Raw genomic sequence first — 14,123 nt, 5'->3', positions numbered from 1 at the left:
CGGCGGAGGACAAGCGGGATTGGGACCTCATGATCCCCTACGTGCTCTTCGGGATCCGCGAAGTTCCCCAGGCCTCAACTGGCTTCACCCCCTTCGAGCTCCTGTTTGGCCGTCAACCCCGGGGCCTCTTGGACGTGGCCCGGGAAGCGTGGGAGCAGCAGCCGGCCCCGCATCGTACCGTCATCGAACATGTCCGGCAAATGAGGGAACGGATCGACCGAGTGATGCCGTTAGTCCGGGAACACCTCACCAGGGCCCAACAAGCGCAGCAACGTCATTATGACCGGACAGCCCAGCCACGGGAGTTCCAACCGGGAGACCGCGTCATGGTCCTGGTCCCCAGCTCCGCCTGCAAATTTCTGGCCTCCTGGAAGGGGCCCTACTCGGTCGTCGAGAGGGTTGGACCGGTCACTTACCGCCTGAGACAGCCGGGACGACGGCAGGCGGAGCAACTCTACCACGTCAACCTCCTAAAGAAATGGGTGGGGACCCGGGACCAAGTAGCTGCCCTAAGCCTCACCGAGCCCGTGGTTGTGGATATCAACCCCCACCTTTCGGCTGCCCAGAAGACGGAGCTGCAGCACCTGGTCAGTCAGTTCCAGGATGTGTTCTCCTCTCAGCCCGGGCAGACCAACGTGCTTCAACACCATATCCGGACGCCCCCAGGAGTCGTCGTTAGGCAACGGCCCTACCGAGTCCCAGAGGCTCGTCTGCAGGCTATTGAGGAAGAGGTCCAACAGATGCTAAAGTTGGGGGTAATAGAACCATCCCGGAGTCCGTGGTCCAGCCCCATTGTGATGGTCCCAAAGCCGGATGGCACCCTCCGCTTTTGTAACGACTTCCGCCGCCTGAACGAAGTCTCCGAATTCGACGGGTACCCCATGCCTCGGGTGGACGAACTGCTGGACCGGCTAGGAAGGGCCCGGTATATCAGCACCCTAGACCTAACCAAGGGCTATTGGCAGGTACCGCTCTCCGAGGCCGCCAAGCCGAAAACCGCCTTCTCCACCCCCAGTGGCCACTGGCAGTACCGGACCCTTCCCTTCGGCCTACATGGGGCCCCCGCGACGTTCCAGCGGATGATGGACATCCTCCTGCGGCCTCACCAAGCTTACGCGGCCGCCTACCTGGATGACGTCGTGGTCCACTCCGAGGCGTGGGACGAACATCTGGATCGTCTGCGGAGGGTGCTCTCGGAGCTCCGGCGGGCTGGACTTACCGCCAACCCCCGAAAATGCCACCTAGCCCTCTCTGAGGCCAAGTACCTGGGCTATCAAGTCGGCTGAGGACTCATCCGGCCGCAAGACAAGAAAGTTGAGGCCATCCACGCCGCACCAAGACCGGAGACAAAGACCCAGGTACGAGCCTTCTTGGGGTTGGCGGGTTATTATCGTTGTTTTATCCCCAACTTCTCCTCTTTAGCCGCCCCCCTGACAGACCTGACCAGGAAGGGGCAGCCGGAGAAAGTATGCTGGACCCCGTCGGCGGAAGAAGCCTTCTCCCAGGTGAAAGCAGCACTCACGTCCTCGCCGGTACTCCGCGCCCCGGACTTTAGCTGCCCCTTCCTGCTGCAGACGGATGCTTCCGACACAGGACTAGGAGCGGTCCTCTCCCAAATTCAGGAAGGTGAGGAGCATCCGATCATCTACATCAGCAGGAAGCTGTCCCCCGCCGAGAGGAAATACGCCGCTGTGGAGAAGGAAGCCCTGGCCATCAGGTGGGCAGTCCTGGAGCTCCGGTACTACCTCCTGGGCCGCAAGTTCACCCTGGTAACCGACCACGCGCCCCTACAGTGGATGGCCCGCGCCAAGGACACCAACGCCAGGGTGACTCGCTGGTTCCTAGCGCTCCAGGACTTCCACTTCGAAGTCCGCCATCGAGCTGGGGCCGCCAACGCGAACGCCGATGGCCTCTCCCGGATCTGGACAGCTTATGCAGGTCTGTCAGGGGTCATTCCCCACCCTCCCCTAATCTCACCCCTACTTTCTACATGTCTTCGCAGGACCAGAACGACGCTTAGGGGGGGGGGATGTGACGAGCACTCCCAGAGGAATCAGCGTCGCCCTGGAAACCAAACCAAAACACCTGCACGTCCTCGTCACCGGCTGATCGGTCACAGCTGCTCCCCATCAGCCAGCACATTGAAAAGCAGCACATCTTGCACTGAGAAGAGGTTCTCAAACAGAACGCAAAGCTGGACTAACCCCTCTCTCCTATCCCCACAGAAAGCAGCGAGTGACCGACAGCCCACACCCTTTGGAGCACGTCTGGACACCCACTTTCCCCTTCATTGGCACAGAGGAGCACGGAGAGCACACGGGGAGCACCAACCAGCGGAAAGCAGATCAGGACACTTCACCAGGCACCCTTCACTTTTCAATAAACCCCGTACCTTTTCAATAAACCCCGATTTCACGTACCTCTTGTCGAGTGGTTCTTCACCCCGTGACAATATATATATATATATATATATATATATATATATATATATATATATATATATATATCAGGCCAGAATCATGGCGAGCACTAAGTACCAACTCTACCATTTCCATGGGAGTTGCCCCTGGGAGGTTTCGACGGCTGTCTGTGACAGTACCCCTTACGGCCAAAAGGCCTAAGCTACATACCCAACTTAATTGTTAGGGCCTCGGCCCAGGGTAGAGCTGAAGGCTTGGAATTAGGAGAGATTCCTTTAAAAGGATACGGCTAAGAACCTAGCATTGTACCAAGTCTTGCCTGTCACACAGGGGCTACCGCTAGCTTACGCATAAGCTTGCAGAAAGAGCGGTCTCAACAGTTCTCTAGTAGCAACACCTCTGTTTAGATAGGTATCCGAGGACACATAGGTGGAGGGGTGCCCAAGATGAACGGGGCTTTTAGCAACTCAAGAAAGGGCACGAAGCAACCACGCGAAGCCCTCACCATATATGATTTTATAAAGAACGCAGAATACTAGCGTGCAAACTTACCACAGTGTGAATTTCAGAAAGTGTGCAAAGACTACACGTGCACACTTACCATAGCATGGATTTTCAAATACTGTTCTAAGGAGGGGCTTTCGTGGCACTCCGATAGAGCAGCTCATAGATGTAATGTTGCATCTCAAAACAGTTTGATTGAAAGTCATCAACTCGATCTATGGAAACAATACTGGAGCGCTCTGGGGAAAAAACAGAGAACTCAGTCTCATACGAGAGGAGAACTCCGAGCTCAGCTTTTTTGGAAAAAGGGGAGCGCTGTTAAATTACCAAGAGAATAACCCAAATAGCCCCGCATGTTGAGGGAAGCGATGCTTGAGGTGTATATACAAATACACACTGGCTGAATGGAGCCCAAGGAACCAAGGTCTAATCATCTCAAGAAAGGGAACGAAGCGGAGCGCGTAACCCTTATCGTATAAGATTTCAGAAAGTTTGCAGTGTTTTGCGTGCAAACTTACCACTTGTGTATTTTTAGAAAGTGCGCAAAGTGTTCATGTGCACACTGACCACCATGTGGTTTTGAGAAAGTACACAAAGCTTAGCGTGTGTACTTAAAGGTTCCTAAGCATCGCAGAGGTGCTGAATCTCAGGGGAGAGGCAAGCTCAATTTTACAAACCTCGGGCGAGGGGAGCATCATCTGAGGTAGCATATACAAGAATACTTCTGTAACTGCCACCTCCACTTCCCGGTAGATGCGACAGCACCCCTAAGCGGCCAGGAGACCCCTCGGGGTGACCTGGCCATACATCCATGAAATTCCCTGCAGTGCTGTGCCACGCCTGATGATCAAGGAGGCTCTCTCAGAAACCTGTAATCTCAGCCGCCTAATACCGGAACATGAAGCCGGATGGCTGCTGCTGGCAAATGTTTAGTAAACACTGTAACTGAGCACTGCAAAGGAAACACACAAAGTTTATTTGTAGACACGTAACCAGCAGCAATTAAATACACATAAGTATATACAGAGAGGGTTACATTTACTCACCCACCCTCTTACGCCCGAGCCCCACTCAAGGGGTGCCTCCTTTTAGTCTGGACCATCAGTCAGGTGGTTGCTATGGACATAGAACCAGAAAAACATTATAGGTCTAGGATAGGAGACTGTTATGCGAGAGGTTTCCACCTAACCTCGATCAGGTGGAGAGCTGGTGGTTACAGGGGAATTAGGAAGGGGAGGATAAAAGCAGAATTTAACCCTCTGATGTCTATTAACGCATATACGCGTTATGAGGCTATTTTCTCTTGATAACCTCTTAGACTCCAGAGGGTTAAAAATCCCCAAAGGGAACGATTAGATACCTCGGTATCACTCCAATTAGGACGAGAACGCTGCCACATCTAGATCATACCCCTTAGGTTCTGCTTACCTCCTCGTTACCCACGATTCCTCTAACCCCTGCCCGCAGGTGGGGGAGGAGCTTGAGTTGCGACACTAGCCTTCTGTACCCATCTTTGATCCTCAGATCGATACAGACCAGGACACCCATATTGTTTGGGCTCAGACTTGGACCTTCGTGGAACGAAGGATCTGAAAGCAGCAGATCGCACCTTCGTCTCCCTGAATTTCTCAAAATCGCCATCTCAATGGAAATACTGAAATGTTCAGAAGCTGAAACCTGAGCATCGAGCAGAAAGTATTTTCTTTCCTCCCAATGTCTGTTCATCCACAGATGTCTCTCCGCTGCCACCATGGCCGCCATAGTCCTGCCCATGGCGGCAGCGGCCTGCTTGGTAGCACAGAGAGAGATCCATGGTGCGGCGCAGCTCAGCTACCTGATCAGAAGCAGGCCCCTGTCTCTATCCAAGTCTCTTAGCAGATCAGTCTGATATGCTTGAAGCACCAGCATTGTGTGTAATAATAATTGATACAACTTTTAATGATAAGGTATTGTAAAGCTGCCTCTGACATCCCTCATGGCCATGGCATATGATAGACCCCCGTCAGCATCAAGTTGCAAGGGGTTATTAAGGTGAGGTTATTAAGGTGAGGGTCACCAAATCCAAACCCATTCCCAGCCGTCCCAGACATGTGTTGTTTTTTTTGTGTTTTTTTTTGGCTTGTTTTATGGTCCAAATGACTGTGTGTGCACCTCATCTGACATGTGATGTATTAAAACAGCGAGACAAGTGCTGAGCCAGCCGGAGACGAGAAATCCCAGGTTAAAAAGTACAAGCTGGAGGGCGAAAGTATTTTATATATATATATATATATATATATATATATATATATATATATATATATATATATATGTGTGTGTGTGTGTGTGTATATATATATATATATATATATATATATATATATATATATGTATATATGTATATATATATATATATATTTAATAGTTGGTGTTGTTACCTCTTACATGTGCATTATAATTTTCGGGAACCGAGTTAAACATAAATTGTAACCATTAATCTCCAAGTACGGCTTCCCTGGGAAGGCCAAACAAAGATGACTGGACTCCGAGATTAAATTAACAGCATTTCAACGACATGGCGACAAACACAAATGCAACTCTTCCTCTTCTCCGTTTACCCTGTACATGCTCTCACTTAGTCAAATAATGAGAAAGAATTAGTTGGAATCAGTTTCCAGAAGAGATCAGATGTGCTAAAACATTACCCACTTTTAAATCTAGCATTTATTGAATGAGTTGTGTAATGTCCAAACTGATAGCACTATATTTTATGTTTTGCACTGTTTTTTTAGAAAACTGAGGAACGACATTAGTTCAACAGAATTTGATCTGCATTTGTTGAAGCAATAGATTGCATTGTCGCTTTGGAAGGTGGGGAATGACCCATGACAGACCTGCGTAAGCTGTCCAGATCCGGGAGAGGCCATCGGCATTCGTGTTGGCGGCTCTGGCTCGATGGCGAACTTCAAAGTGGAAGTCCTGGAGCGCTAGGAACCAGCGAGTCACCCTGGCGCGGGCCATCCACTGTAGGGGTGCGTGGTAGGTTACCAGGGTGAACTTGCGGCCCAGGAGGTAGTATCGGAGCTCCAGGACTGCCCACCTGATGGCCAGGGCTTCCCTTTCCACGGCGGCGTACTTCTTCTCGGCTGGGGAAAGCTTTCTGCTGATGTAAATGATTGGATGCTCCTCACCTTCTTGAATTTGGGAGAGTACCGCTCCCAGTCCTGTGTCGGAGGCATCCGTCTGGAGCAGGAAGGGGCAGCTTAAGTCCGGGGCGCGGAGAACAGGCAAGGACGTGAGTGCTGCTTTGACCTGGGCGAAGGCCTCTTCCGCCGACGGTGTCCAACATACTTTCTCCGGCTGCCCCTTCCTAGTCAGGTCTGTCAGGGGGGCGGCTAAAGAGGATAAGTTGGGGATATCGGTAATAACCCGCCAACCCCAAGAAGGCTCATACCTGGGTCTTTGTCCGGGGTCTTGGGGCGGCGTGGATGGCCTCAAGTTTCTTGTCCTGCGGCCGGATGAGACCTCGGCAGACTTGGAAGCCCAGGTACTTGGCCTCAGAGAGGGCTAGGTGGCATTTTCGGGGGTTGGCGGTAAGCATAAGTAATAAGCAATATTTTAAAATCTATACAATGTTTGATAGGGAGCCAATGCAGTGTTGACAGGACCGGGCTAATATGGTCATACTTCCTGGTTCTAGTAAGAACTCTTGCTGCTGCATTTTGGACTAGCTTTAGTTTTTTTACTAAGCATGCAGAACAACCACCCAATAAAGCATTACAATAATCTAACCTTGAGGTAATAAATCCATGGAGTAACATTTGAGAGCATAGGTCGTAATTTAGATATATTTTTGAGATGGAAAAATGCAGTTTAACAAATGCTAGAAACTTGGTTTTCTAAGGAAAGATTGCGATCAAATAGCACACCTAGCTTCCTAACTGATGACGAAGAATTGACAGAGCAGCCATCAAGTTTTAGACAGTGTTCTAGGGTATTACATGCAGAGTTTTTAGGTCCTATAATTCACACCTCTGTTTTTTTTTCAGAATTTAGCAGTAAGAAATTACTCATCATCCAGTTTTTTTAATATCATTCTATGCATTCCATTAGTTTTTCAAAATGGTGTGTTTCACCGGGCTGCGAAGAAATATAGAGCTGAGTATCATCAGCATAACAGTGAAAGCTAACACTATGTTTCCTGATGATATCTCCCAAGGGTAACATTTAAAGCGTGAAGCGTATCGGCCCTAGTGCTGAGCCTTGAGGTACTCGATACTAGGGGTGCTCCGATCACGATCGGCCGATCATTAATGCGCATTTCATCAGTAAAGCCGGTTTTTCTAATCAGCGGTTAATTCCATCAGGTGCGTGATTTCACATAGAGCAGCTGTTACTACACAGAGCCGTTGTTAACTGAGAAGATGCTGCACTTTGTGCATGATACATCTTCATTCACTGCTACGAACTGATGGCAGTCATATAAGTACGATTCAAACTATGTTAAAGCACTTCCATTAATTCCAACAAAGTGTTCAAGTCTATGCAAAAGAATGTTGTAGTCAATTGTGTCAAACGCAGCACTAAGATCCAATAAAACTAATAGAGAGATACAACCATGATCAGATGATAAGAGCAGGTCATTTGTAACTCTAAGGAGAGCAGTCTCAGTACTATGATACGGTCTAAATCCTGACTGGAAATCCTCACATATACCATTTTTCTCTAAGAAGGAATATAATTGTGAGGATACCACCTTTTCTAGAATCTTGGACAGAAAAGGGAGATTCGAGATTGGTCTATAATTAACTAGTTCTATGGGGTCAAGTTGTGGTTTTTTGATGAGAGGCTTAATAACAGTCAGTTTGAAGGTTTTGGGGACATATCCTAATGACAAAGATAATTGTCTGAAGAGGATCTATGACTTCTGGAAGCACCTCTTTTAGGAGCTTAGATGGTATAGGGTCTAGCATATATGTTGTTGTTTTAGATGATTTAACAAGTTTATACAATTCTTCCTCTCTTATGGTAGAGAATGGGTGGAACTAGATCTGCCTCTGTCAGAAGGAGATGCATAAACGAGAACACAAGTGTACTATTTATGGAGGCTATATCTTTAACACCAAGTATTTCTGAAGATTCTGTTGATATTCTCATTGATTACTTCAACTCAAAAGTTAAGAATGTTATTGATGATATTGCTCAAATGATAGTCAGTAAGAAAACAGACAGAAATCAGTTTGTAGAAGATCAACAGCAGTTCAAACTATGAAAAGACAATGCAGAAAAGCCGAGCGGATGTGGCGGAAGACAAAACTTGAAATTCACTATAGCATCTATAAAGACAGGCTTCATGCTTTTAATGTGAAACTAGCCACAGCTAGAGAGAATTTCTTCTCAAACCGTATACACATTAACTTAAATAACACTCATACTCTTTTTGCAGCTGTTGAGAGACTGACAAACCCCCCCAAGTCAGATTCCCAGTGAAATGCTATCAGACAGCAAATGCAATGAGTGTGCTTCCTTCTTTTCTGAGAAGATCATCAATATCAGGAAGGAGATTAGCACATCCTCAAGTAATGCAGAGGTCAGACAGATTCGGCAACAATATAAAAAAAAAACTGTTTCTATTTTAGAAACTATTGATAGCAAAATTCTGGAAGACATAGTGCAGCACCTAAAATCGTCAACCTGCTGTCTTGACACACTTCCCACATCTTTTTTCAAAAGTGTGCTTAACTGCTTAGAAGCAGATCTTTTAGAAGTGGTGAATGCCTCATTTCTTTCTGGCCTTTCCAAACTCCCTAAAAACTGCAGTTGATAAGCCCCTCCTGAAAAAGAGCAATCTTGATAACACCATTTTGAGCAATTTTAGACCAATATCTAATTTTCCTTTTATAGGCAAAATTATAGAAAAGGTAGTTTTTAATCAGATGAACAAATACTTAAACTCAAATGGATACCTGGAAAATTTTCAATCTGGTTTTCGACTGCATCACAGCACAGAGACAGCACTCATTAAGATAATAAATGATATTCACTTAAATTGGGACTCTGGCAAAATATCAGTACTGGTATTGCTAGATCTCAGTGCTGCGTTTGACACTGTCGATCATAACATACTACTAGAAAGACTGGAAAACTGGGTCGGGCTTTCTGGGATGGTACTCAAATGGTTCAGGTCATACTTAGAAGGGAGAGGCTATTATGTGAGTCTAGGAGAGCATAAGTCTAAGTGAACGTCCATGACATGTGACTTTCTGGGATGGTACTCTGGGACTTTCTGGGATGGTACTCAAATGGTTCAGGTCATACTTAGAAGGGAGAGGCTATTATGTGAGCCTAGGAGAGCATAAGTCTAAGTGGACGTCCATGACATGTGGAGTCCCAAAAGGGTCAATTCTTGCACCGCTCTTGTTTAGCCTGTATATGCTTCCACTAAGTCAAATAATGAGAAAGAACCAAATTGCCTATCACAGCTATGCTGATGATACCCAGATTTACCTAACCTTATCTCCAAATGACTAGAGCCCCATTGACTCCCTCTGCCAATGCATTGATGAAATTAATAGTTGGATGTGCCAGAACTTTCTTAAGTTAAACAAGGAAAAAACTGAAGTCATTGCATTTGGAACAAAGATGAAGTTCTCAAGGTGAATGCATACCTTGACTCTAGGGGTCAAACAACTAAAAATCAAGTCCGGAATCTAGGTGTGATTCTGGAGACAGACCTTAGTTTCAGTAGTCATGTCAAAGCAGTAACTAAATCAGCATACTATCATTTAAAAAACATTGCAAGAAATAGATGTTTTGTTTCCAGTCAAGACTTGGAGAAACTAGTTCATGCCTTTATCACCAGCAGGGTGGACTATTGTAATGGGCTCCTCACCGGCCTTCCCAAAAAGACCATTAGACAGCTGCAGCTCATCCAGAACACTGCTGCCAGGATTCTGACTTGAACCAGAAAATCTGAGCACACCAGTCCTCAGGTCCTTACACTGGCTTCCAGTTACATTTAGGATTGATTTTGAAGTACTTTAACTCGTATATAAGTCACTAAATGACCTAGGACCGAAATATATTGCAAATATGTTCACTTAATATAAACCTAACAGAGCGCTCAGATCACTAGGATCGAGTCAGTTAGAAATACCAAGGGTTCAAACAAAACAAGGGGAGTCCGCCTTTAGTTATTATGCTGCCCACAATTGGAATCAGCTTCCAGAAGAGATCAGATGTGCTAAAACACTAGTCACATTTAAATCTAGATTCAAAACCCATCTGTTTAGCTGTGCATTTACTGAATGAGCACTATATTTTCACTGTTTTTTTTTATGTAAAATAATTTTCTGTTTTTAAATTCATTTTAAGTAAATATTTTAATCATTTTAAAAGTTTTAAAATTGCTTGTTTTATTTTTGTTATTATTTTTCTTTTCATGATTATTTTACTTTCTTTTATGTAAAGCACTTTGAATTACTATTGTGTACGAAATGTGCTGTATAAATAAACTTGCCTTGCCTTTCCTTGCCTTGTCTAGACTGCACAATGATTGCTAAGCTCATGAAAGAAGTGGTAAAATAGTTATTGGTCTGGTACCCAATTAGTCAGTGAGCCACATCTTAAAATTTGAACTGCACATAAAATCTTGAGGTGAGAGGCAGAATGCTTATCTTATGATAAATGCTGAATATGCTGTTATTGTTGTGCTCTCACACAGGGCTTGTCAAGATTAAAGAAGCAAGAGACATTGAGACAAAGCTAAATGAAGTGGAGCGACTGCTGAAGAATGCTATTAACATGCCCTGGAAGGTGAGAGGTCTAACTATGACACCAGCAAGAAAAGGACTTGAGTATTTGAGTGCAACAAACAAAAAATCATGTGTAATTTTTTTTATTACCTCTTGCCATCTAACAGCTTAATATAATTACCTGAACATCTTCCTGAATGGTTTACTGGAAGTGTTATCTTAAATTGCATACTAAAAGGATATTTTTTTCAGTTTTCTAGGTCAGAAGTTGTCTTAACATTCTTTGAACGCTCGCAGCTTGACCAGGTCCTGAGGAACGACAATGTCCACAAAATTCAGCCATGCTTTCAAAGTCCAGTTAAGATTTCAGGTATAGTTAATGTTAAAGTGCTTGTTAATATTTATTAATATTACAAAATTATATTATACTATAATTAATAATTATATTAATAGTGTAATTATTGTAGTACTGTTAAAATTTGTATGGAACATCTATTCGTTTAACACCCTGTCAGTTAAACTTCAGGGATATCAATCTGTCCAGTTAGGAAGCATAAGTGATTGTGTGAAAGTGACAACAGGTGGACTGGAGAGGCAACAGCAATACAACCCCCAAAAAGGAAATGGTTTTGCAGGTGATGGCCACAGACAGTTGCTCTCTCCTCATCCTTTTTGGCTGATTTGTCTCTAGTTTTATATTTTGTTAGAGTCCTTGTCACTCCTTGTAGCATTAGGCATACCGGACCTTCAGCTTAGTCATATATATGTACTGTATACAGTGTATATACATGCATCAAAAAAAAAAGAATATCATGAAAGTTTTTTTACATTTCAAAAAGTGTAACTTTCATATGTTCTAGATTCATGCCATGTAAAGTAAAACATTTCAAACGTTTTTTGTTTGTTTGTTTTAGTTTTGATGATTAGAACTTACAGCTCATGAAAGTAAACTATCCAGTACCTGAAAATATAATATTTCCTATAATCAATCAAAAAAGGATTGGCAAAACAGAAAATATTAAATTCTTTAAAGTATGTTAATTAATGCACTCAATATTTGGTTGGGGCTTCTTTAGCAAAAATTACAGCATCAGTGAGATGTGGCATTGAAGCGATGAGTCTGTGGCATTACTGAGCCTTCAGCTCATCTGTATTGTTTCTCATCTTTCTCTTGAAAATATCCCTTAGATTCCATATGGGGTTCAGGCCAGCCATGTTGGCTTGCCAATCAAGCACAGTAATATCATGGTCAGCAAACAATGCCCACAATGGTTTTGGCATTGTGGGCAGGTGCTAAAGTCCTGCTGGAAAAGGAAATCAGCAACACAACAAAGCTTGTCAGTAGATGGAAGCATAGGTGCTAAAGTCCTGCTGGAAAAGGAAATCAGCAACACAACAAAGCTTGTCAGCAGATGGAAGCATGAAGTGTTCCAAGATCTCCTGGTAGACAGCTGCATTGACTTAAGATTCTATAAAATACAATGGACCAACACCAGCAGATGTCACACACCCCAAATCATCATTTCAGAAACTTCACACTTGACTTCAAGCAGCTTGGATTCTCTCCAGTCTTCTTCCAGACTCCTGACCTTGATTTCCAAATTAAATGCAAAATTAACTTTTTATCTGAAAAGAGTACTTGGGACCACTGAGCAACAGTCCAGTTCTTTTTCTCCTTAGCACAGTCAAGATGCTTCTGACATTGTTTCTGTTTCAGAAGTGGCTTGGTAGCCCTTTTCCTGAAGACGTCTGAGGGTGGTTACTCTAGCTTAAGTCCACTTCTCTCCCAAGTGTTTGAATCGACTTTGCTTGACAGTATTCTCAAGCTTGTGGTCATCCCTGTTGCTTGTGCACCCATTCCTACCCAATTTCTTCCTTCCAGTCAACTTTGGATTTAATATGCTTTGATACAGCACTCTGTGAACAGCCGCCCCTTTCAGTAATGACCTTCTGTGACTTTCCCTCTTTGTGGTCAATGGCTATGTTTACATGCAAACTTTTTGGTTCATTCATACTGAATTCTTTACTATTGATGAATCTGATTGTAGTGTTTACATGAACGCTAAATAAAGTCGAGTTGATGTGTGGGTTTACATGTCAAAAGCTACAAATCGGAATAGATTTTTTGACATGTGCACGCTGCTCAAATTAGTGCTGGGCAACAATTACATTTTTTAATCACAATTAATTGCATGATTGCCTGTGATTAATTGCAGTTAATCGCATTATGCACAAAATTAATAATTCGTTCAAAAGTAGTTTATTGTGCACTTTTTTCATTTAAAAGTACTGCCATATGAGCAAAAGTGCAATAACATTTGGTTTGCAAACACTAAACAAATAAGGTGCTTTTTACAGCAGTATTCCTTTTACATAGTAGCAGTTAAAATATTTCTTGTAAATCTTAACTTATAACATAAATTAAATATAAAACAAGCTATTTGTAAATGCATGGACATTCTTTTTATAGAAAATATTATAGTTTGTTATAGAAAATCAAGTAATGCTCAGAGTCCAGAGCCTCTATCATAACATTATAACAGGCACCTTCTTTTTAGAGACCTGCACGACTTGTGTAATCATTCGGTTTAGCAGTCCCTGGCTCAGTTGGAAGAGGTGGGCCAGAGTGCGGTTATATATAGATAAGACCTTCTGATAAGTGCTGCATGATTGTGTGAATATTTCTGAGTGGCAAAAGCAATAGTTGTGTAAAGCAATATATTGTGAGAGCGCTGTGTGTTACCATGTCCCATATGACTCAAAATAATAAACCACAAAGTTAACAAAATAATGCACTCCACTGTGCTGAATAAGTGCTTCTCTGCTGTTCTTTACATGCTATCAGAAACTTCATTATTTCCCATTTATAAAGTCATGATTACAAGCTTGTTGCATTCTTTCTTTGTCACAAATAACAGTGGACAGTGGTTTGTGAATGCCTATCCCTAATGGTTAGAGGGTTGGACTCCCAATCGAAGGGTTGTGAGTTCTAGTCTCGGGCCGGATGGAATTGTGGACGGAATCTCTCCACCTTCAATACCACAACTTAGGTGCCCTTGAGCAAGGCATCGAACCCAAACTGCTCCCCGGGCGCCGCAGCATAAATGGCTGCCCACTGCTCCGGGTGTGTGCTCACAGTGTGTGTGTGTGTGTGTGTTCACTGCTCTGTGTGTGTGCATTTCGGATGGGTTAAATGCAGAGCACAAATTCTGAGTATGGGTCACCATACTTGGCTGAATGTCACTTCACTTCACTTCATATATGTATTCAGAGCCGGTGAGCAATGGACTTTTCATAATAAAAAACAAACAAACAAACAAACAAAAAAAAAAAAAACAGAGCATCAAGAGATTTCAGACCATCAAAGAAATTTAAGAAAATACAGCAAGGCAGATGATGGCTATTACAACAAAGATTTTACAGACTGTTTTGAATAGTAGAAGAGATGCTGGGAGAACTGAGTTCT

At 44.0% G+C, this 14,123-nt stretch overlaps 1 protein-coding gene across 2 annotated transcripts in view; it reads left to right on the top strand.

Annotated features, from left to right (window-relative positions):
- The window catches only part of pxdc1b (PX domain containing 1b), a 46,357-nt gene that overhangs the window by 21,929 nt on the left and 10,305 nt on the right, over window positions 1–14,123 (top strand). For both annotated transcript variants that reach the window (XM_052596720.1, XM_052596721.1), the window contains exons 2-3: window positions 10,627–10,718; window positions 10,910–11,027. In XM_052596720.1, the coding sequence (XP_052452680.1) occupies window positions 10,627–10,718; window positions 10,910–11,027 (210 nt within the window). The remainder of the gene's footprint in view (window positions 1–10,626; window positions 10,719–10,909; window positions 11,028–14,123) is intronic.

The sequence above is a fragment of the Carassius gibelio genome, chromosome B24, assembly GCF_023724105.1.
Source record: "Carassius gibelio isolate Cgi1373 ecotype wild population from Czech Republic chromosome B24, carGib1.2-hapl.c, whole genome shotgun sequence".
In the NCBI taxonomy this organism is placed as follows: domain Eukaryota; kingdom Metazoa; phylum Chordata; class Actinopteri; order Cypriniformes; family Cyprinidae; genus Carassius; species Carassius gibelio.
The sequence above is the reverse complement of the archived record's forward strand: the minus strand, read 5'-3'. Positions and strand labels throughout refer to the sequence as shown.